At 32.8% G+C, this 25,061-nt stretch overlaps 1 protein-coding gene across 1 annotated transcript in view; it reads right to left on the reverse strand.

Annotated features, from left to right (window-relative positions):
• Nucleotides 1-4,745: 4,745 nt before the first annotated feature.
• Nucleotides 4,746-25,061, reverse strand: part of LOC111620566 (venom phosphodiesterase 2-like) — a 30,252-nt gene continuing 9,936 nt past the window's right edge. Inside the window, exons 2-18 of the mRNA XM_023362513.1 lie at nt 20,364-20,469; nt 20,217-20,289; nt 19,986-20,151; nt 19,789-19,911; nt 19,600-19,709; nt 18,730-18,868; nt 18,534-18,642; nt 18,272-18,382; nt 16,099-16,252; nt 13,315-13,381; nt 13,144-13,231; nt 6,881-7,047; nt 6,614-6,805; nt 6,387-6,540; nt 6,107-6,314; nt 5,010-5,166; nt 4,746-4,934 (exon numbers count right to left, since the gene is read on the reverse strand). Coding sequence (XP_023218281.1) covers nt 4,785-4,934; nt 5,010-5,166; nt 6,107-6,314; nt 6,387-6,540; nt 6,614-6,805; nt 6,881-7,047; nt 13,144-13,231; nt 13,315-13,381; nt 16,099-16,252; nt 18,272-18,382; nt 18,534-18,642; nt 18,730-18,868; nt 19,600-19,709; nt 19,789-19,911; nt 19,986-20,151; nt 20,217-20,289; nt 20,364-20,469 — 2,274 coding nt within the window. The 3' untranslated portion in view covers nt 4,746-4,784. The remainder of the gene's footprint in view (nt 4,935-5,009; nt 5,167-6,106; nt 6,315-6,386; nt 6,541-6,613; nt 6,806-6,880; nt 7,048-13,143; nt 13,232-13,314; nt 13,382-16,098; nt 16,253-18,271; nt 18,383-18,533; nt 18,643-18,729; nt 18,869-19,599; nt 19,710-19,788; nt 19,912-19,985; nt 20,152-20,216; nt 20,290-20,363; nt 20,470-25,061) is intronic.

Genomic DNA, 25,061 nt, shown 5'->3' on the forward strand with positions numbered 1-25,061 from the left:
GTCAGAACAACGGTCTTAGAATGGCATCCAAACCAGGTTGAGGCTTGGGGATTTCTACAATTGCAATCCTATTAATTACTTACGAAAAATCCTGAAGAAGAGAGAAAAACAATCTACATTAGACAGATTCTTTAACCCTTTCAAACGGAAAAAACATGACTAATAAAAACGCAAGATTGTGCATGTATGTATTTTTATTATTATGTATAAATAAACGTAGTAAGAAAGTATATATTTTTTTATTTTTGGCGATCTCCAGAACGAATTAATTAAATTCCCATTAAAACCTATCGTAAATCGATAATCGGTTAACGAACAATTCGGATAGCGAACAAAGTCTTGGAACGAATTATGTTCGTTAACCGATCACCCACTGTATATATATTTTTTCGATTGGTGAAATTGACAGTCCCGTTCGAGTCTCTCATCCCATACTTCTTCCTCCATCCCTCCACCGAAATATATTATCTCGTCGAGCAAGCAATGTCGCTCGCCAAATGAGTAAAACTGGCAATATACAAGCAGTATTACGAAATCTGGAACCGTTTAAAAACGCTTACAGTATAAGTGTGTATGTGTGTATTGCTTTAATGTGTATTGCTCCTATGATTAGCATGGTATTAATTGCTGAGTTTTCCGCCGATTCGTCATAAAATTGCGTTTCTCTTTCTTGTTTTTCGCTGTCGCTAACGTTATTGTGCATTTGCGTGAATTTTTCCCTTTCGTTCAGGAGTATACAAAGAAAACGGATCAACGACAACACACAGTATCTCTATTTCGATGACTTTAAATCGCTTATCCCATATTTCTGGATAACTGAATTAATTAAAGTTTTCTTAGAGATTAATCATTTTTATTCTTGTCCTTATATGCTGAAGAAGCCATGTTTGAATTATACACACCGAAAACGAGGCAAGGAGATAATGCGCAAGCATAGTACTTATATAAAGAGAGAACTTCAAATCGCAATAAAAATGAAATAGTGTCTGATATTTGCGAGAGGCTCGGACGGGCTGGCAGCATGGAGTTTTCTGGGTTTTCTCTATGTTGATGACGCCTGAATAGGGGCCAGTTTCCCATAAAAGTCCTCCAGAAGGCATTCTTTTCCCGCTCGTGATTGGGCCATTCTGTGGGGCCGGCTCTTCGGTCGCATAGCGACCAACCACAAGTCTCTCGGAGTAAAGGTGTAAAGCCATAAGACTCCATATGAACTATTATCTACTGAAAGAAAAAGAAAGAAAGAAAGATATTTGCGAGAGCGATATCGCTACGAAGTTCTCGCTGTCTGCATGGCCATAGCCTTAAGTATTCTTGCTTGGAGTCTCCTTACTATCTAATTTGGAATTAATCTTTTTTGGAAGCATGTCTTGATAATATTACTGTAGTACACAATTAATTTACACAAATACTTTTAGGAGCAAATATAGAGCATTTAATGGAAGTGAAGGTAGAAAAGCTTTGTTTTCAAAGAAATGACAAAAAGAGTTAATAAATAAGTTTTCACTTTTATACAGGACTGTGGAGTCGTAAAAATCTAAATCCTGGTCGAAGTAAAAATCTACCGACTCCGACTTCAACCAGGGGAAGACTTGTTACCAAAATAGACCCGGAAATTCTGACGTCATCACGTGATCTCAGAATAAAAGATTCAATAAATAGAATTCTAATAAAATAGAACGTACAAACTTTTTTATTTCAAATCTAAAACAGTCTCCTCTAAGTAATGACACAGTCAATATATAATTCGATAATTTTTACTTTTCCTGCTGTTATGTATAACAAAGTTCCAGTGTAGCGATCGGTCAAAAAATGACCCCTCCTAAATTTTTATAAGTTTGGACTCAGGACACCTTGAAATGTCGATATATGCAAAAGATTCGGATTTTTTTTTGTATGTATGGATGTTAGACTGTTTGTGTGAGGCACGATTTTGTTCGCCCAGTTTGAAGCCTAATCACATCTGTAGTTTTTAAATCGCAGTCGGATGGTTTAACACAAAGTTATTAAGCTTCAAAGTGGTTGAACTAAATCGTGCCCCCATACACATTCTAACATCTCAGGCGAGAACATCTTTAACGGGTTTTACTGTACTATTATAAAATGACAATTTTGAGGCGAGTTTTATAAAAAAAAAATTGTGGATTCTAATAACCAGTAAAATATTCATTAAATCCGACTACACTGGAGATATGACACGACTCCTTCTATGTTTCCACCTTGTCTACCTTTAATTAAGAACCAAAATTTAATAGCATTAATGCCCTTTTATACACGAGCTACTGTGCCAAATTTAGTTTCTTAAACATTACCCATTCTGAGATATTGTTTTACTATCTCAGAACAGAGAATAAAGAAATTAAACAAATTAGACGCCAACACACACACGAATTTTCCCCCTTTATTTGACATTTTTTGGGTTCAGGAGGTCTCCAAACGTGTAGATTTGCATAAACCTCGGAGGGTCAAATTTGACATGATTCCAATACTTTTCCGTCTTATATACATAATAAGTTGGGAAGTAAAAAAGGAGTCGGAGTCGGCGGATGTTCTGACGACTCCGACTAAAACACCAAAACTCCACGACTCCGACTCCACAGCCATGCTTTTATATTATCATCTACATAGTCAGTGCCATGAGCTGAAAGACGAAAATTATGATAGTTTCTGATTTTCGGAGCCTGGCAGATGATTTGTTAAGTTATGTCCAAGTTTTTAAGTTAATTTCTCCGATAGATCTTTTATTTTCTCGAAGAAATGGTCTTTAATACCTAAAACTGTCGAAGAACAGCTCAGAGGCCGAGCGGTAGCAACCTACCGTTCTGGAGGATCTGGGAGAATTCGTGTGGATTTAACGATTTTGGTTAAGATAATGATGTTATCCATAGCTGATAAAATTAATGTTTGTAAAAGTCAAATTGATTCGTTCGGTGAATAAATTTGCAAATGTCAGGATATTTGATGATTTACCTCGAGATCGAGATTCGGAAATATATCACCTTTAATAACAAGGCAAGAACTTGGGGTAAAGATTGAGAGTCGATTGTTTGACAATTAACGGTATCAAATATACTTACTGTTTGGATGATAATTGTCTGAAAAAATTATAAGTTTTATAAATAAACAGTGTCTACCTAGATTAATCGATGTCATCGGGGTTGAATTTTCCGAAATTATGTAATGAATTGCCCACGTTTGCGTTGCAAATTTTTTCTTGAAACTGCCACCGTTCCTTAATTCATTTTACATTGTTTCTTATGGAAAAATTTGTTTCGGTTTGAGAACAGATCGGTTTCCGAACAACTTTTAGGAACGAATTAAGTTCGTAAACCGAAGTTTGACTGTATTTTATTATGATTAGACTCGTTCATGATAAAAAGTTATTCAGTTGTAGATCTACTTTATTTATAATTATTATCTTTATATTTATCTTTTGGATAAACTGGATATTATTGTTGTCGTTTTGGACTACAGAGATCTGTTGCTAGTTGGCTCGAATACTTATGATTGGTAACAACACTATACTTGTGAAGTCTCGCTCCTCTGGTGATTCAGTGTTGAACACTCGGGTAAGAGATTTTTAGAATGTATTAGATCTAATTGTCATATTTATTAAATGGTCGTTGTTTGACCGATTTTTCGGCAAACTTTACTTAGCCTATTCTCTGGGTGCTTCTATGATCGATTTTACAATTGCCTATTTGATCGTGTGGCCGAGTTTAAAGCACATGTCCGATCGCTTATTTGTTCTAACGGATTTATTTTTTAAAATTCCCAGGGTTTTTTTCGTTTGCTTGATCCGATCTTGGGTCTCCAGAGCAGTAAGGTGACCCTTAATCATCAGGGCCATTCGGTTGGCAGTCTTTCCACTTCTAAATAGTAAGATAAGACCTGCTCTAACGGGCGGATTTAAGGGTGTGCTCAAGGCTCAGCTCCCCTTCTGAGGGTTTTCCCGAGTAAAGCCAGGCACCTAAGATAGTAAAAATTTTGTAAGGCATACATTGTTTCCTTTCTGTACCCTCTCTAAAGATTTCTTCCGCCATTGGCTCTTTGGTATCGTTATCTCGAATAACTGAGAATTTATATTTACTTTCTCGATTTACTTTATACAGTAGAGCGTCGTTTATCCGAAAGTCGGTTATCCGAAAGAATTCCAGTCGGCCTAAAGTATAATTTTTATTTGTTTTTATATTTTTCAATGTATTTATTTCATTTGTAAAACATAAAGAAATCATTTTTAACGATACAATAGCCACGATTATTGTTTTAAAAAGTTTACGTTAGGCTTAACATCGACGAAAATTCAACGCGAAGCGACACGCAACGGAGAAAAATTTCAACACGGGATAGGGTAATATATTTTTTCGTACATAATCGGTTATCCGAAAAATAAGTTATCCGAACAACCCCTGTCCCCAATTGATTCGGATAAACGACGCTCTACTGTAATTAAATTTGAATGCACTGCAGATAGACAAGGTTGAGCTTAAATTTATTGAGGCCCTAAGAATAACAGGCCTTTTCCCCTCCATTAAATAATGATATATATACACATTCGAGAAACCACTGTCTTAAACTATACAATCATAACGCGAGGTCCTAAGCTGCAGCTTATTTTGTTTATGTGCAAATTCGACCTAATTACAGAATTTTACTCTTAATATAATTACGATAAGTATATTTTAATTCATCGTGTATGTGTTTTTAAAATTAATGCTGTGTATACAAGATAACGAAATTAAAGGTAATTTTCGAGTAATAAATTACACAAAAAAATTTAATTCAATTCATTTCACGTTAAACCATTCGTAGTCAGTCAAACGAGTCTGTAAGGCTATTGCCGTATAAGGTGATAATGACGTAAAAAATTTGAGTCCAGTCAACACTTCTATGTCCTTAACGGTGGCGGAATGCTTAAGGAAGTATTCATTGATGTTCTGTAAAATATTTAATTAATTAGTTCAATAACAATAGTATTTTTTCCTGGGATTTTGAATGTTAAAATCTCTTACTTGGCAGTTTTCTGGGAACGGTTTGTGAGGAATCAAAAATGATAAAACGTCTAAATCTGCCGAACGACACGAATTCAATGGGACGTTAGATGCTTCGCAACGTGTTATCACAACGAAGAAATGAGTTGGTATTGGAATTTTATTGTTGTGACGTTCTCTGTTTAAAATATTATCAGATTTAATTACAAAGTTAGTTTTATAATAATTTCTTTAAGTAATGTTTTTAATCTATAATTAACTAATTCAAAAACATATATAATAAATATATCCGTCGCAATTAAGTATCCACCAGTGGTTGATAAACGTAAACCACTGAACACTGTTTGTTGGTCAGGATTCGCGCCTGACCAACGGGCGGCCACGAGGAGTTTTCTGGGGAGATTTCAAGCGTTGCACATAAATAGGGCCCAGTTTCTCACAAAGTCAGGAGGACTTTGTAGGAAACTCTAATCCCTTGGCAGATCTCCCTTGTGTATCTCAACAAACCAAACTAAACCTTTGCACTTAAGAGGGTAATTAGCATAGTTATCAAAATATTGAGATCATAATTTGAAGTACCAAGTGCCTTACTGTCGTGGAAATTTGATTTTAAAAAATTTTTTCAAATTTTTATGGGTACTAAGAGGGACCTTTGTTCTTATCCATCATGGTTTTTGCCATGCTCATAATTGAGGCAATCTTAGTGATAGACAGGCCTAACGGATCCTGGTCAATCGTCAAGGAAAAATTTTGAGCCGATTCAGATTCGAAACAGAAACCGCTCTCGATCTCCATAATTTATTGCGGGCAGCAGGATTGGAGCACCCTTTCCCAACCATCAGTTTTTATGGTTGACCCTACCCATTGCGAATCAGGCGTGCGTAATAGGCGTAATTGTGGCCAGTTATGTAGCCCCAAAATGCTGGTACATTAATCAATCAATATAAAATTGTAAATGCTTTGTAAGCATTGTTTTCTTTTATAGGATTAGGATACACGCGTGCTTATAAACATTTAAATAAAATGTTTTACATTTTTGAATTCTCGGTTTCGTGATTTTAAATCTTTCAAGAAATATTTCTATATATCTTCATAATTCATTAAAATTTAGTACTTACAGCAGTTCACCGACTGACATTTTTAACCCATTGCCTCTTTCGTCAAATGCCGGTCCCATTATAATATTCAATGAATCATATTTTTGCGTCCATTTACTTAAAAGTATCAAAAATTGTGTCCATATCTCCGAATGAAATGTTTTGTACATTGGCACGGCATTAGTCATCAATTGCACCGAAGATTCACTATTTTCAGAAATAGCAAATGCTGAAAAATAAATAGAAAATCGTATACTTCGTGAGTTATTAAAACATGATTAATGGTAAGTATGGAAATTACCTGGTGGAAATAAAGAACGTTGTTGTATTGCAGAATGATCTCTGTTCAGTATACTGTAATCTGTACAATTTGCTTGGTTTTCAAATGGAATTCTTTGATCTAATATCCAGCATTTTCCATGGAAAAATCTGGCTTCACCCGACATTATCGACGTCTAAAAATTAAAATATTATGTATAACTTGTATATAAGTGGACCTTCCCTCTTAATAATAATAATGAATTTTGCCTTTCTTGTAAGGGGAAAAGAAATCCAAGAGGGTTGTTTCAGTTTCTTATGAAATGCCGTAACGTAATCGGGATTCATCAAATGACAAATCGATGTAAATTCTGAATCTTTTATCATAGGTGCACCCCATGGTAGAATGACTTCTTGTTTATGTTTAAAATCTGACGGTGGAGAAATTTGATGTAAACTTCCCTATAAAAAAAGGGTTCTAATTAGAATAACAAACACAAAATTCGAATGATTGCATTAGTCAATTTAATGTCTTACATTTGGACAGTTACATCCTTTGAATTTTGAACTTTGCAAATTTGTAATAACGCACGCCGTGATAGCTTTATGCATCGAAGAAGCAGAAAGTGTCTTAGGATTATTCAGGATATAGTGCAAACTTCCCTTAGAACCGTTATTCGGATTCGGAATTACATCTATCAGTTCTAATTTTAAAAATATTTAAAGAAAAAAATTACTTCTGTATATCAAAATTCATCGATGTATAAGACGGCCCAAAAAATGAGATAACCAGCATAGCAATTTCTAGCATAGTAATTTTTTTATCGAACAAGAACACGAAGAATCCTGTTTGGAATACTTTTTACGAAGTTTATAAGTAATAAAATATTTAAATCAGACAGCAGCTTAGTTTCTACAATGGTTAACTGACTTTTTGGCCACTATATCAAATAGCTTGCTTATATATTCTACGAAGGAACATTTTTAAGTAAGAGTATGCTTTCTTGACCTCTATGGTATAAGATTGTATATTAAGGCTACTAGAATGAAATGATATAAGTTTCTTAAATTTAAAGTTTTAAGAAGCAGAGTTATCCATAAGTCAGTTAACTTTTGTAAAAACTAAATTGCTTATCTCCTATAGCTAATTTGGAGTAAATAGTTTATAATTAATAGTTTAATAATTAGTAAATAGTTTATAATTAATTTTCACAACTGCACTTGGGACGCAAAACAAACACGGTTAACTGACTTTTGAACTGTGCTTTGTAAGCTTACCTGCCATTAATTCGTAAAGTTCTATATTTATAAATGGTTCCACTAGAAGATTCTTCTTAAACGAAGGTCCGAAAGCTAAAAATATTGCCTGCAAATTTTCATTAAAAGGGAAAAAATGAATAATTTTCAAATTAAATCAAGAATTATCTTAATATTTATTAGAGAAATTACATTCATTTCGGGATGTAAATAATCGTATCCATGGTTTCCTCCTCGACATCTCCTCGCATCGAATTTACTACAAAATAGTATTACTGTAAAATTACTATATTATAAATTAGGATTATTATAAGTTTAATTTTATTGATGAACTTTAAGTTATTGTAAAATGGAATTACTGTATATTAGATTACTCTAACTGACAAGGTACTGTACTGTAAAATTTAGATGGATTTACAAAGTGAATTACCACGCATAGTTCTCTGCTGCTTTTTCGGAGTTTAGGACGAAAAATTCTACTAAAATCTTAGCACTTTTGTGTTTTCAGCCTATTCTCAACACAGTTTTGATCCAGTTCATTCTTGGGGAACCTACCAGTCGCTGAGTGGATAAAACTTAGTAAACTCGCGACCAGTGTTCCAGTGCTCCATAAGGGCCAGCTTCTCACAGAAACTCCTCCCGAAAGGCAATCCCTTTGGAAGATCTCTCACGTGTAGCGTTTCAGTATCCTGTTAAACCAAATTATTCTTAAGAAAGATGAGCTGGATAGAAACTGTGTGTCGAGCTCCAATAAAAGGAGGCAAAGAAATACGTGCTGTAAAGAAGTTGGAGAAATAAAGAACCTCGCTCAATCCTTATGGGTTTTGACTCTTAGAGAAATTGGTTGAATTCAAATACAAGTATGTTATAGTTCTTGACTAATGGATGTAAAGTCTCAATAGATACAAAGCTTAAAAATTACTTTTTTTTCTAAAACCGTTTGAATATATTACAGATGTATAAACAGAGTGATAGCAAAAGTCTCTCCCCGACCAATTATTTCAAAAACTAATAGGGAAATTACTTTCTTCACTCACGCTCTTTTTTACTTGTATGTTCGATTAAACTATTTTCCGAAAGCGACACTCAACAAGATGTAAATGTCATAACAGAAAACAGAATAAGACAAATAATGCTACGTAAAGCGTAATGCACAAAAAGAATTTGAATGTTAGAAAATTCTATAGTGAATGTGATGCTGAATGAGAACTTCTTAAGAAATTGGACTGAAGAAGGTCAAAAAATGCCCGAAATGCAGTCCCCATATGAAAGAGTGCCTCTTATTACTTTTGACTTCTGGAAAAACTATTTCATAAGTTTTATTGAGTAAATTACTATTCCAGTACTATTATTATTTAATGCATTCCTAAATATCTAGTGATATTCCGGAACAGGCTTTCAAATATGGCAGGAAAATGCTTCGCTGCATAACACAAATGCAATGTAGGAGTGGTTGAATCTGCGATTACTTTTAGATTAGTAGTGACATGGTGATTAGGTTAGAGCTGTTTTATTTAATGATGTTTTGATATATTCTGTTAAATCACATTATTTTTGTTTTTAAACAAAACAAAAATAAATGTGATTTAACAGAATATATCAAAACATCATTAAATAAAACAGCTCTAACCTAATCACCATTGTTATAACATAACAATGGTTGTTATAACATAACACGGAAAATTATTCTAATCGTGTTGTATTAAATTTGACCCTCTGGGTTTTTTTTTTTTTTTTTTTTGCAAATCTCGATGTTTTGAGACCCCTGAACCAAAAACGTCAAAAAAGGGGGAAGAATTGTCTTAGGTGCATGTTTGTTTCGTCTGGATGGAATAAAGATTAAGAAACGAAATTTGGTATAGTAACTTTTAAAAGCAGAATTGAGACTATTAAATTTTGGAGTATGGAACTCGAGATGGTGGGAAGACAGAGTTGTCATACATATCTCGAGTGGAGTCAGACTTAATGAAACTTTTACTCGTTATTGGCGTTTACAATACCTTTAAAAATGCGTCGTTATCCTCAAAATTAAGCCGTTTTGCCAACTGTTACGAATTGTTATATTAACAATTCGTAACAGTTGGCGCCATACACAATTTTAACTTTGAGCTAGTGTCACAGTGTTTTTTAAACTTGTACTTTTTTTTAAATGGAGATTTTTATCATATACCGTATCAACAAAATTACTCATTCTAGGCGTTTGTTATTACTTAAATTTCACATTCTAGTATAATTGAAAATGATCGGATTTTCTAATATTCTCCTTAATATCCTTTGAGTGCCTGAAGGAGCCCTTGTCAGCTGTTTTATAATCGCATCATTGTTAACTTAACTGCACATTCAACCGTTCCGATGGCCGGATGTCCGAGCAGTCAAGGTGGCAACCTACCGCTCTAAAAGACCAGAGATCGAATCTGGATGGTTCGAAAAATCACCTTATCTCCTATAGCTAATTTGGAGTAAATAGTTTATAATTAATAGTTTAATAATTAGTAAATAGTTTATAATTAATTTTCACAACTGCACTTGGGACGCAAAACAAACACGGTTAACTGACTTTTGAACTGTGCTTTGTAGGGGGCGAACAGAGTTAAAAAATTTTAACCATTCCCGCTTTTCATTTATGGTATGCAGTAATGCACTGCTACCCGTGTGTTGTGTAATGAAGTATTTATGTTAGTCATATTTTACCGTTCTTTTCGAGATCCTATTAATACTTGATATTTCGGAATAGATTGAAAGGTGCATTTAATTTTTCATCTACAATGATCTTCCCATTAATTTTTGAAATAATTGGCCAGAGAAGACTTTTTTACCACTCTGTACATATATCTATAAATTCGAACGGCTCTAGGAAAAAAAGTAGCCATTTTCGAGCTTCATGCCCATTGAGACTTTACATCTGTTAGTCAAAATCTCTAACATACTAAACTTTCAGCCAATTTCAGTGAGGGCCAAACCGTTAAAGATTGTTGGGATCTTTTTGATAGAAGTCAATTGTAAAATTATTAAGCTTACTTTTCTATGGCCCATCCTGTAGGAAGATCGATGATAATGGGTTCTATTTTATTATTATATGAATAATGATAACGTTTTGGCAGATCATTTTTCTTATAAACGAGTAATTCTGGTCTGTTGCAACGAAGGATTTCTACTACACTTTCAACAGTTCCTGAAATTTAACCATCTTTTTAATATACAGTATATATTTTGCAGTAGTTGTTGATAAGTATATAACTTAATGTTCAGTTTTACACCAGTATTAATATTGGTGTAAAACTTAACAGTAAGAGTATCAAGTAATAGAAGAACAGATATTTTCACAATATAATCAGTACTATTGATAAGATAAAAATTTCAAAGTAGTCCATGATAATAAGATCAGTAAATAATAATCCAGTGTCAATAAATAAAATAGTTTCTTACAGGATGAGATCGACAGCTAAAGCGAATATTCAAAGATTAATTAAACATGTTTATATATTAGGATCAAAACACACGATACTGTTGACTCCTGATTTTACGGACCTCAATATAATAGATTTCGAATCAATTCCGGTTATTTCCAAAGAATCTGCTAGATAAAAATTAGTAATTAATAACACCATCACTAAACACCTGTAGTTGCTGAGACATGTATTTGGTTATACACTAACGTTTTCACTTTTTACACTAACGTTGACTCACGCTTAATGCGTAAGTTTAAAACGTTAGTGTACAAGAAAATAAATGTGTCCCAGCAGCCAAAGATGTTTAGTGACGATTTTAGTAATTCTTTTTTCTACTGAGTGTGAGTTCGATTGAAAATTAGTACAGTAGAACCTCGATTATCCGGACTAATTGGGGATGAAGGTAGTCCGGATAAGGAAAAATTTGGATAATCGAAAGAAATACTTTAATTTGTCTTTTAATGATAATACAACACGTTTTCTTTTCGATGGCATATCGGTAATATTAAAATAAATACTGTATTTAAATCGTATCAAATTTTCAAGAAACAAATGTTTTATTGAATTTGGACTACTACTGACCAGCGCTAACAGACTACCTATTGTTTAAAAGGCCCTCTGGCGGCTCAAGAAGACGGATTTTATAAAATAAAAAGCAGTTGAAACTGCATTTTTATGAATAAAAATTTGACAAACTATTTATCGTTTTATGACGAGTAAAATTTTTTCGTCGCGTTCTCGGCTTTTAAGTAATGCATAAACCTTCGAGGCACGAGGCCCTTCGGACCGCGAGGCATAGGCAATGGCCCACGTTGCCCATGCCTTACGCCGCCCTTGGTCATAGAAATGATGTAATTTGAATATAAATTATTTATAAATACGTATGTCAAGATATTTTTATTACGACGCAAAATATATTTAAGAGTTTACGAACACTGTGCCAGGTGAGACGTTGTTGAAACAAAAAATGTTATGCATTCCATCACGAACGTAAACAGTGTCGTAATTCGCCAAGTGCAAATCAGCAAATTCGTAAAATTGTTGTTTATTTTGAACAATCCGGATAATAGTGGTCCGGATAATCGAGGTTCTACTGTATTTTGAAAACATTAAGCTACGATTACGATTTTGGAAAAATAAAGTAATTTTCTAAGGCTGATCTTGTGCCCAGTGACGGTGTAATAACTGTAGCAATAAAGAAAGGCCAACATAGTGCTCACAAGTATAAGCTATGATTGTTAGTGTCGTTAGACAACGCATTGGCAATTATTGCTTGTTATCATATATCTTGTATAAAGTAATTGATCGTGATATCGAACACAACATATAATTTGGCATTGGCGAATCGTTACTTTTCTCTATTAATCCGTATTCAACAGTATTTATTTATTTATTTATTTGTTGTAGAAAGAACTAGCAAGCGGCTGGATGGTTGAGACTTGTTGCTTTTTTTTAAATTCAATGCCCTGTGGGCGCTAAGAGGGTCTTTTTAACCCTATAACCCCATTGCGAACCTGATCGAACTTACATGATTCATCTGAGGAAAAGACTTCCTCTTAAGTTAGTATCCTCGGGGCAAAAAACTTCAAATTTAATTTTAAAAAGTGGGTGTCGCAAATATGGCTATAGCGAAAATGTAGGTTTTCGTAATGGAAGAGACAAATATCACAGTTTATAGTAGCCACAAGCTTTACCACAAATTACCAAATATATTTCAACTTATAAAAGATATCCTTACTTTTTCCTTTAGGACGGATCTTTCCTATAGGTCCAGGAGATAGGAAAACTTCCGAAGAATTGATGTAATTATCTAATTCGATAACTTTGTTGCAATCGCTTTTTGCCATTCCTAAAATAATTTTTATTTGTCGATCAAAGGTTTATTGTAATATATTGAAAAATATTTTTGAAAGTACTGTACAGTACATGTTTAACATCTTGTTTGTTTAATTAAATAAATATAAAATGTAAATTTGAATGGGGAAAACGAAATGTTTTACCNAGTAAATAGTTTATAATTAATTTTCACAACTGCACTTGGGACGCAAAACAAACACGGTTAACTGACTTTTGAACTGTGCTTTGTAAGCTTACCTGCCATTAATTCGTAAAGTTCTATATTTATAAATGGTTCCACTAGAAGATTCTTCTTAAACGAAGGTCCGAAAGCTAAAAATATTGCCTGCAAATTTTCATTAAAAGGGAAAAAATGAATAATTTTCAAATTAAATCAAGAATTATCTTAATATTTATTAGAGAAATTACATTCATTTCGGGATGTAAATAATCGTATCCATGGTTTCCTCCTCGACATCTCCTCGCATCGAATTTACTACAAAATAGTATTACTGTAAAATTACTATATTATAAATTAGGATTATTATAAGTTTAATTTTATTGATGAACTTTAAGTTATTGTAAAATGGAATTACTGTATATTAGATTACTCTAACTGACAAGGTACTGTACTGTAAAATTTAGATGGATTTACAAAGTGAATTACCACGCATAGTTCTCTGCTGCTTTTTCGGAGTTTAGGACGAAAAATTCTACTAAAATCTTAGCACTTTTGTGTTTTCAGCCTATTCTCAACACAGTTTTGATCCAGTTCATTCTTGGGGAACCTACCAGTCGCTGAGTGGATAAAACTTAGTAAACTCGCGACCAGTGTTCCAGTGCTCCATAAGGGCCAGCTTCTCACAGAAACTCCTCCCGAAAGGCAATCCCTTTGGAAGATCTCTCACGTGTAGCGTTTCAGTATCCTGTTAAACCAAATTATTCTTAAGAAAGATGAGCTGGATAGAAACTGTGTGTCGAGCTCCAATAAAAGGAGGCAAAGAAATACGTGCTGTAAAGAAGTTGGAGAAATAAAGAACCTCGCTCAATCCTTATGGGTTTTGACTCTTAGAGAAATTGGTTGAATTCAAATACAAGTATGTTATAGTTCTTGACTAATGGATGTAAAGTCTCAATAGATACAAAGCTTGAAAATTACCTTTTTTTTTCTAAAACCGTTTGAATATATTACAGATGTATAAACAGAGTGATAGCAAAAGTCTCTCCCCGACCAATTATTTCAAAAACTAATAGGGAAATTACTTTCTTCACTCACGCTCTTTTTTAATTGTATGTTCGATTAAACTATTTTCCGAAAATGACACTCAACAAGATGTAAATGTCATAACAGAAAACAGAATAAGACAAATAATGCTACGTAAAGCGTAATGCACAAAAAGAATTTGAATGTTAGAAAATTCTATAGTGAATGTGATGCTGAATGAGAACTTCTTAAGAAATTGGACTGAAGAAGGTCAAAAAATGCCCGAAATGCAGTCCCCATATGAAAGAGTGCCTCTTATTACTTTTGACTTCTGGAAAAACTATTTCATAAGTTTTATTGAGTAAATTACTATTACAGTACTATTATTATTTAATGCATTCCTAAATATCTAGTGATATTCCGGAACAGGCTTTCAAATATGGCAGGAAAATGCTTCGCTGCATAACACAAATGCAATGTAGGAGTGGTTGAATCTGCGATTACTTTTAGATTAGTAGTGACATGGTGATTAGGTTAGATTATTATTTTTCTTTTATTAACATTAATATAAACATTATTATTAACATTAATGTGATTTAACAGAATATATCAAAACATCATTAAATAAAACAGCTCTAACCTAATCACCATTGTTATAACATAACAATGGTTGTTATAACATAACACGGAAAATTATTCTAATCGTGTTGTATTAAATTTGACCCTCTGGGTTTTTTTTTTTTTTTTTTTTTTCATTTANAGGAGGAAGAATTGTCTTAGGTGCATGTTTGTTTCGTCTGGATGGAATAAAGATTAAGAAACGAAATTTGGTATAGTAACTTTTAAAAGCAGAATTGAGACTATTAAATTTTGGAGTATGGAACTCGAGATGGTGGGAAGACAGAGTTGTCATACATATCTCGAGTGGAGTCAGACTTAATGAAACTTTTACTCGTTATTGGCGTTTACAATACCTTTAAAAATGCGTCGTTATCCTCAAAATTAAGCCGTTTTGCCAACTGTTACGAATTGTTATATTAACAATTCGTAACAGTTGGCGCCATACACAATTTTAACTTTGAGCTAGTGTCACAGTGTTTTTTAAACTTGTACTTTTTTTTAAATGGAGATTTTTATCATATACCGTATCAACAAAATTACTCATTCTAGGCGTTTGTTATTACTTAAATTTCACATTCTAGTATAATTGAAAATGATCGGATTTTCTAATATTCTCCTTAATATCCTTTGAGTGCCTGAAGGAGCCCTTGTCAGCTTTTTTATAATCGCATCATTGTTAACTTAACTGCACATTCAACCGTTCCGATGGCCGGATGTCCGAGCAGTCAAGGTGGCAACCTACCGCTCTAAAAGACCAGAGATCGAATCTGGATGGGTCGAAAAATCACCAGGAAGTTTTCAGGTGGTTCGTTAGAATGTATCGGGTTCCGTCCCTCACCACCCGGCCGCCTCATTGTGGGCCTGGCCGAACTCATAGTGGGATTGTTAATTAAGAGAGGCCCTCTTAGAGCCACAGGTCGGAAAAAGTTTTTAAAAAATAAAAAAAGGGGGCGAACAGAGTTAAAAAATTTTAACCATTCCCGCTTTTCATTTATGGTATGCAGTAATGCACTGCTACCCGTGTGTTGTGTAATGAAGTATTTATGTTAGTCATATTTTACCGTTCTTTTCGAGATCCTATTAATACTTGATATTTCGGAATAGATTGAAAGGTGCATTTAATTTTTCATCTACAATGATCTTCCCATTAATTTTTGAAATAATTGGCCAGAGAAGACTTTTTTACCACTCTGTACATATATCTATAAATTCGAACGGCTCTAGGAAAAAAAGTAGCCATTTTCGAGCTTCATGCCCATTGAGACTTTACATCTGTTAGTCAAAATCTCTAACATACTAAACTTTCAGCCAATTTCAGTGAGGGCCAAACCGTTAAAGATTGTTGGGATCTTTTTGATAGAAGTCAATTGTAAAATTATTAAGCTTACTTTTCTATGGCCCATCCTGTAGGAAGATCGATGATAATGGGTTCTATTTTATTATTATATGAATAATGATAACGTTTTGGCAGATCATTTTTCTTATAAACGAGTAATTCTGGTCTGTTGCAACGAAGGATTTCTACTACACTTTCAACAGTTCCTGAAATTTAACCATCTTTTTAATATACAGTATATATTTTGCAGTAGTTGTTGATAAGTATATAACTTAATGTTCAGTTTTACACCAGTATTAATATTGGTGTAAAACTTAACAGTAAGAGTATCAAGTAATAGAAGAACAGATATTTTCACAATATAATCAGTACTATTGATAAGATAAAAATTTCAAAGTAGTCCATGATAATAAGATCAGTAAATAATAATCCAGTGTCAATAAATAAAATAGTTTCTTACAGGATGAGATCGACAGCTAAAGCGAATATTCAAAGATTAATTAAACATGTTTATATATTAGGATCAAAACACACGATACTGTTGACTCCTGATTTTACGGACCTCAATATAATAGATTTCGAATCAATTCCGGTTATTTCCAAAGAATCTGCTAGATAAAAATTAGTAATTAATAACACCATCACTAAACACCTGTAGTTGCTGAGACATGTATTTGGTTATACACTAACGTTTTCACTTTTTACACTAACGTTGACTCACGCTTAATGCGTAAGTTTAAAACGTTAGTGTACAAGAAAATAAATGTGTCCCAGCAGCCAAAGATGTTTAGTGACGATTTTAGTAATTCTTTTTTCTACTGAGTGTGAGTTCGATTGAAAATTAGTACAGTAGAACCTCGATTATCCGGACTAATTGGGGATGAAGGTAGTCCGGATAAGGAAAAATTTGGATAATCGAAAGAAATACTTTAATTTGTCTTTTAATGATAATACAACACGTTTTCTTTTCGATGGCATATCGGTAATATTAAAATATTTAAATGTATTTAAATCGTCATCAAATTTTCAAGAAACAAATGTTTTATTGAATTTGGACTATTACTGACCAGCGCTAACAGACTACCTATTGTTTAAAAGGCCCTCTGGCGGCTCAAGAGTACGGATTTTATAAAATAAAAAGCAGTTGAAACTGCATTTTTATGAATAAAAATTTGACAAACTATTTATCGTTTTATGACGAGTAAAATTTTTTCGTCGCGTTCGCGGCTTTTAAGTAATGCATAAACCTTCGAGGCGCGAGGCCCTTCGGACCGCGAGGCATAGGCGGTGGCCCACGTCGTCCATGCCTTACGCCGCCCTTGGTCATAGAAATGATGTAATTTGAATATAAATTATTTATAAATACGTATGTCAAGATATATTTTTATTACGACGCAAAATATATTTAAGAGTTTACGAACACTGTGCCAGGTGAGACGTTGTTGAAACAAAAAATGTTATGCATTCCATTACGAACGTAAACAGTGTCGTAATTCGCCAAGTGCAAATCAGCAAATTCGTAAAATTGTTGTTTATTTTGAACAATCCGGATAATAGTGGTCCGGATAATCGAGGTTCTACTGTATTTTGAAAACATTAAGCTACGATTACGATTTTGGAAAAATAAAGTAATTTTCTAAGGCTGATCTTGTGCCCAGTGACGGTGTAATAACTGTAGCAATAAAGAAAGGCCAACATAGTGCTCACAAGTATAAGCTATGATTGTTAGTGTCGTTAGACAACGCATTGGCAATTATTGCTTGTTATCATATATCTTGTATAAAGTAATTGATCGTGATATCGAACACAACATATAATTTGGCATTGGCGAATCGTTACTTTTCTCTATTAATCCGTATTCAACAGTGTTTATTTATTTATTTATTTGTTGTAGAAAGAACTAGCAAGCGGCTGGATGGTTGAGACTTGTTGCTTTTTTTTAAATTCAATGCCCTGTGGGCGCTAAGAGGGTCTTTTTAACCCTATAACCCCATTGCGAACCTGATCGAACTTACATGATTCATCTGAGGAAAAGACTTCCTCTTAAGTTAGTATCCTCGGGGCAAAAAACTTCAAATTTAATTTTAAAAAGTGGGTGTCGCAAATATGGCTATAGCGAAAATGTAGGTTTTCGTAATGGAAGAGACAAATATCACAGTTTATAGTAGCCACAAGCTTTACCACAAATTACCAAATATATTTCAACTTATAAAAGATATCCTTACTTTTTCCTTTAGGACGGATCTTTCCTATAGGTCCAGGAGATAGGAAAACTTCCGAAGAATTGATGTAATTATCTAATTCGATAACTTTGTTGCAATCGCTTTTTGCCATTCCTAAAATAATTTTTATTTGTCGATCAAAGGTTTATTGAAATATATTGAAAAATATTTTTGAAAGTACTGTACAGTACATGTTTAACATCTTGTTTGTTTAATTAAATAAATATAAAATGTAAATTTGAATGGGGAAAACGAAATGTTTTACCATGATCCGAGACTATAATGATATTGATACAGCCCAATAAATTTCTCTGTTGCAGAGACGTGATCATGAGTTCAATAAAAGAATCCAATTTTGCTAAAACTGCATTCACCTGTAACAAGAAACTATGTTAAGCGTTTTTTTTATTTCTTTATTATTATTATTATTTATTTATTTTTTGCTTGAATTCTTAACATACTTGTGGAGATTCTGGTCCATGTGCATGGCTGGCGTGATCGGGTTCGTTAATGTACAAAGTCAAAAAAGATGGTCTACTTTCCTCTGGTAATTCTAACCACGATAAAATGGTGTCTAATCGAGTTTTCCAACTAACTTTGCTATTTTAAAATATTAATTTCGAAAATTAAAAAGTAAGCAAAATAAAGTGTAGTCCAGAAGTCAGTTAATCGTGAATTTTCCAGTAATTTCTGCAACTAGGTCAGTGTGTTTTTAAATAATAATGACAAAATTTGAGTATTAAATATTTGCATATGGCCCCAATTAAAACATAAAATAATTAAGAGCCCTCCAGTGACCGGTAGATAAAACCGATGAACTCTGGTCACGTATTCGAGCCTCACCAAAGAGCTAGACGAGTGAAGTTTTCGTGTCTAAGGATGCGACTAGGAAGACGCGAATTTAGAGCGAGCGAGAGGTTGCGACTTGCGAGCGATTTAGTTTTCGCAAAGGATAACCATGCACAAACGAAAAGCGAGAAATAACGCTAGCGAGAGCGAATTTCTAGTTCTCGCACATATCTGACAGGTTTTGATACTGTATTTATCGCGTCTCGCCTCTTTTCGCCACATATTCTCGCTCTCAGAAAATTCGCTCGCTCGCGTCTGCACAGTCGCACCCTAACATCTAAATAGGGGCTCGTTTTCCATAGAAAGTCCTCTCGGGAGGCATCCTGTCATGCAGATCGTCCACATGTGTTGTCTTTACCCATCAGTATAATCTGAAAACAGTTAAGTGACTTTTGGGCCACCCTATAATAACTAGTCATTTAATTATAAGCTTGAAAATTTCACGAAATATTGATTTGCACAGAGCACGGAATTACACTTACTTATTATACTTAATGTAATATGTTGGTCGAGTTCCGTTAATTTTGATTTCCGATCCAGGCCAAAAATAAGTACCTGTTATCTTTCCTTGTTTCTCAGCCGTCACCCACAACTGTTTAATATGGTAGTTAAATTATAAATTCATTTAAAAGTATTTAAAAAAAAAAAAAAAAAAACTTAAAATGACGTACCGGTTCCGCTTCCCACCAGATGGGGTTGTAATTATCTTGTCCCCGTCTTACGCTGAACAATCTTCTAAGTTTTGGATCATAGATATTGTTGTCAATTATCCCGTGTGATTCAGGATACAACCCCTGAGATATTTTTTTCTCGTTAATTAATAACTTGCTTATTATCCATTCTAGATATTATTTACTTAAAATCTTACCGTTACAATTGAATAATGATTAGGAAATGTTTTTGTAGGGAACACGGGCTTCATGTATGGTGCACTCGCTCCACAATGAGCTAAACGTTTGAGCGTTGGTGTTTTGTCAAAATAATCTGGTCGAAAACCATCTAAAGAAATTAATAATAATGGGGGATTCCTGAAACTATAGAATAAGTTTAGAATAATAGTTTAAGTTGAGATTTTAAGAGTGAAAATTAAGGTAAATACTCTGAAGGGCAGATGTTCCTTTCGGGAAAACACGGCTGCTGATACCACGGACCGGTTTGCTCCGTTAGTTTTTCTGTTTTAAACAATCAATTATATTTCGTTTATAATGTTTAAATATAGAAAAATTATACATTTAGTATGAATTACCTGAAGAAGGTCCCGTGTTTAAATGCTTTTGTCCTCTTTGTGCGTAGGCGACGTTAACACCACAGAAATATCCTCCGATGAATATTACAACTATGGCTACTACCATCTAACAAGAGAATTTCAAGTTTACTTTACCTAAAACTGTAAATTCGTAATTCGAATTAAATACACAGGATGGTTCAAAATTCAGTTAATTCCGTTTTTTGTGTTTAAAGTACACTTATAGAAATGTAATTTTTCGAGAGATTAGACCAAGCTATTCAGGATGTCTTTCTCTCTCAAAATTGATAGGAGCAAGACAAAAAATATGACAAGGTATTTAATTATCCGAATAAAGTACTAATTTAGTCTTTACAACGGTTAACTGATTTTTGGGCAATTCTGTGTAATCTTTATAAATTAAAATTTTTGATATATGTTCAAAGGACATATCTGGCAGTTTAGTTTTTGGATTCTAATTCACTTTGTTCGAGTGAAAGACATTATTTAAAAAGAAATCATAACCATAAATTCAAAATATATCGCCGTATTGTACCTTATATCTATTATAAGATTGTCTAGAATCCACGAATGGCACAAAAATGGCTCTCAGTTCCTACAGAGTAAAAAGAATTTAAAGAAAAACAAAACCGATAAATAATTTTTGATGAGACTAATGTGGAGATATATTCTATAATTGAATTACAGTGTTATGTATTTAAATTAAATATGTTTAAAAACAATTATTTTCAGTTTTTTGAAGAGTTAAAAAGCAATTTAATTAATGTTTAAATATTTAATAATGCTTTTTTTATGTCAAAAATCTAATTCAAGTAACTCGGAATCGCCGAGTGCAAGTTAATTCAAGCAATCATTTAACCAAACCGGTTAGAAAATCATCCTTTTTTTCTCTGCTTACATTCGGTTGTTAACATTGTTGATATCTATCCAATAATTTTATTGTCTTAAAAACTAATAATTTACTCGTAGATAATAATAGGATTATTAGAATAGTTCTTTTAATAACATGTGGCTTTGTTTTTTCGTGTCGTACTAATAAATTTCATATAGTTCTGTACTAGGTTCTGTAGATGTTTTTATATTCTCAAGTTCTTGTATGCAAAATCTCACGTTCTCGCTGATGAAAAACCTACGACAGTAATTTCTGCTGTAGCTTTGTATTACTGAAGGAAAAGATTTATGAATCAAATTAATAATGTGTAAAATCTTCGAAAATTGTAAAGAAACGTTGTTTTTATGCAAATCCACGCAGAAAAAGAAAGCCAAAAAGTTATAGAAATTGAAATAAGAAAGTTTGTATTTAGAAATTAAAAGAAAGTTATGTGCATGAATATATAAAATTAGCAATGTCCTGTTAAATTTATACTAAATTAATAATGTAGTACAGGGGTCGGCAACCTTTCAGCGGCATAAATTACAATGTTATTCCGGGTGCCGACATGATTCTACCAATTTTGTTATATATATTATCAAAATTGGTTCGGTTATAATGGACTTCAAATTTATATAATTTTGAAGTTAAGTTGTTAATTGAATTATAATTTTAAATGTGAAGCGCATGCACAACACGTAGATGGCGACACGGAGCCTAAACGCAAGCGCTATAATATAAAAATACAAACAAGAGATTCGTTTTTAATTTACCACGGCCTACACTGAACTATGGCTTCCATTTAAATGTTTAATTAATAATTAAAACATAATTTTTACTACATTTCTATTCAATCAGAGTGTCACTGAAAATCATTCTGCGTGCCCTAGGTAGCCAACCTCTGATCTAGTATATTTCAGTTTATCCTTATTTTGTTCAATAACCTTTTGAGAGCTTTTGAATTCCTAAAAAGAATTCTCTCTGCTTGGTTGGCTGAACATCGCTTACAATCGCTAAAAAAAGTTTTAATAAGTAGAACATTATTTTAATAAAATCATAGTCAAATTTGGTAAAAGAACATTTTAAATTATAAAATTATATTTAAATTGAAAAATATGAAAATTTACATGAATATTTTATATACTTTCGGAAAAGAATATGCACTTTGTAGTTTTACGTGTATTAGTTAACACCAATGTTTGTGTATGCTTGTGTATGTGGGATATTTTCAAACGTTGGCCGTGAACGATCAAACGTTCATGGCCATTCTAAAGATTCGGATTCAAGTTCGGTCAGGAATTTTTATGATTAGTTTGATCTACTGTAGATATGTCAAGCTCATCTTTCGCCTCCCAGCCACCGTGAAACAATCCCATTGCCCATTATAGGTTCGATCATGATGTCGAACCCGAATGAACATGGGGAAAGTTCTAATTACTCGCAGGACGGAAATAGCCAAATTGTATGATAATATATACTGTAGAGCGTCGATTATCCGAATCAATTGAGGACGGGTTGTTCGGGGGAAAACCCCGATATTTCGGATAACCGATTACGTACGAAAAAATATATTAATCTATCCCATGTTGAAATTTTTCTCTGTTGCGTGTCACTTCGCGTTGAATTTTCGTCGATGTTAAGTTTAACGAAGACTGTTGTATCGTTAAAAGTTATTTCTTTATTTTGTACAAACAAAATAAATATATTGAAAAATATAAAAACAATAAAAAATTATACTTCAGAAGTTAATTTAGTATCAAAAACGTAAAATATTTGAGTAGCCCAAGGCATAGCCAAAGATTGCAGCGTCACAGCACTGGCGAAAACTTAAATTTGCGGACTGGAATTCTTTCGGATAATTGACTTTCGGATAATCGACGCTCTAATAGAAATTAAATTAAGACATTTCAATTATTAGAATTTAATACATTTCTACGGATTCAGTCTCTAGATGTTTCTTGATTTTATCTAAAAATTATAAAATATTAGATGGTATTCAAGCAGCTTTTACAGATTATTCTTGCACGATTCGTTTGTTTACAGAATCTGTAAATAAAACCACTCATGAGAAAATAATTGCTCAACTAATTAGCAATTTTAACCGGTTACGGTTCTCGAATAGAAATACTACTGCAGACAAAGAATTAGTTTTGATGTCATTTACTAAATTTAATTTTTCGTTATAAGTCAATTAGAAATAAAATAAAAATGATACAATGGATAGAATTCTAGAGTTCAGTAATATCTGTTATTGGAAAAATTAATATTAATGCTATTTAGGCCTAAGTAGTGATTTAATATTTTAAAATTTAAATTTAAAAATAAAACTTTTTAAATCTCTTTGTAAACCAATTGTAAGTTGCATAACAACGAATTCTTTGCTTTGTCTGTACAATAACGTCACAAAATCCAAGATTTTTAGTTTTAAAATGGATTTGACGGAAAAATGAATGGTTTTTGACTACAGAATTAATTGCATTTACAATAAAATCTCTCAATCGCATCCTCCTACATATTGGACACTTCTAAATTGAACTGTTTTAATTGAAACCGACAAACAACTGCAATACATAGTATAATCTCTCTGTATTGGTAGGTCTTTATGTGGAACCAATAATGTTTCAATTATGGCTGAATTCACTAACAGAGTTGAAAGTCAAAATTAATCAGTCAGAACTCACTCACTTGTAATGAATGCTGATTGAATTCGACTTTCCACTATCTGTTGGTTAAATTAATGCAGCCGTTAGAGATTTTATTACATATAATGGTGTTTTAAATTGAATTCCATATATATGTCAGTTATTCTGATGTCCTATTTTTAAGAATCAGTTGCTCTAAATTTTATTTAAGAATATCCATAATTATAGATTTATACAAGCTGAAGAAATATTAATTTTGTGTTTGTCAACCTTTTTTAATTGCCATCTCTTTTTTATGTTTTGATAAAAGAAAAATTTTATCAAAACATATAAAAGAGATGGCAATTAAAAATGTTGAAACGATAATGATTCAAAAAATGTATCAAAGCCGCTTTATCAGGCTACGCGCCCATTATAACTGACCCCATAGTAACGATTTTAAGAAGTTAGGTTGTCGAAGAAATTGCCAGAAATGATTAATTTTTACTTAGATTAAAATTAAGTTTCGATACAAAAATCCAATGGAATTAAACAAAATTTGGCGTACTTACTATTTCGTATTTTCGATGTAAATTACTAAAAACATTACCAGTTTTTCTCCCTTTATATTGTGTAATAAACTGACCCATATATATATACAGTATATCTATATATATCAATTAAATTTTTTTCAGACTAAACAAGAAAAACTAAAGTAAAATTGCAACATATTATTTATGACATCGGCGCATAATTGGCTGTATAATCTGCTTCGTTTTTACTTAATTTGGACAAGCAATCGGACGAGGAACGAGAAAATGACATCTTGATTTAAAGGTTTAAGTTCCAATTACGTTTGCCAACTTGGAATATGAGTGAATCACGTGAGTATGAACTCCCTCCTTAAACAAATAGATTTGTTAAATGAGTTCATACTACATGAAATCTTCAACACGTGCTTTCTTATTTTGTAATAGTTAATTTTCTTATTACAACTTTTGAACATGTTTTTTTAAACAAAAACGAAACAACCAAAACATTTTTTGAAATCGGAGATCAGAGTTTTGGGTAATTACTACTGGCAATTAACGAACGTTCCCACGATATTTATGTAGACTTAAATCGTGATAATGTTGTACTAGTCACCAAAGTAGCGCACAAAGAAATCAGTCTCGCAATTTAATAGTTTTTAATAATTTCATATAT

Source organism: Centruroides sculpturatus, unplaced genomic scaffold (genome assembly GCF_000671375.1).
Source record: "Centruroides sculpturatus isolate CEXI.00-Female unplaced genomic scaffold, Cexi_2.0 scaffold76, whole genome shotgun sequence".
Taxonomy (NCBI): Eukaryota; Metazoa; Arthropoda; class Arachnida; order Scorpiones; family Buthidae; genus Centruroides; species Centruroides sculpturatus.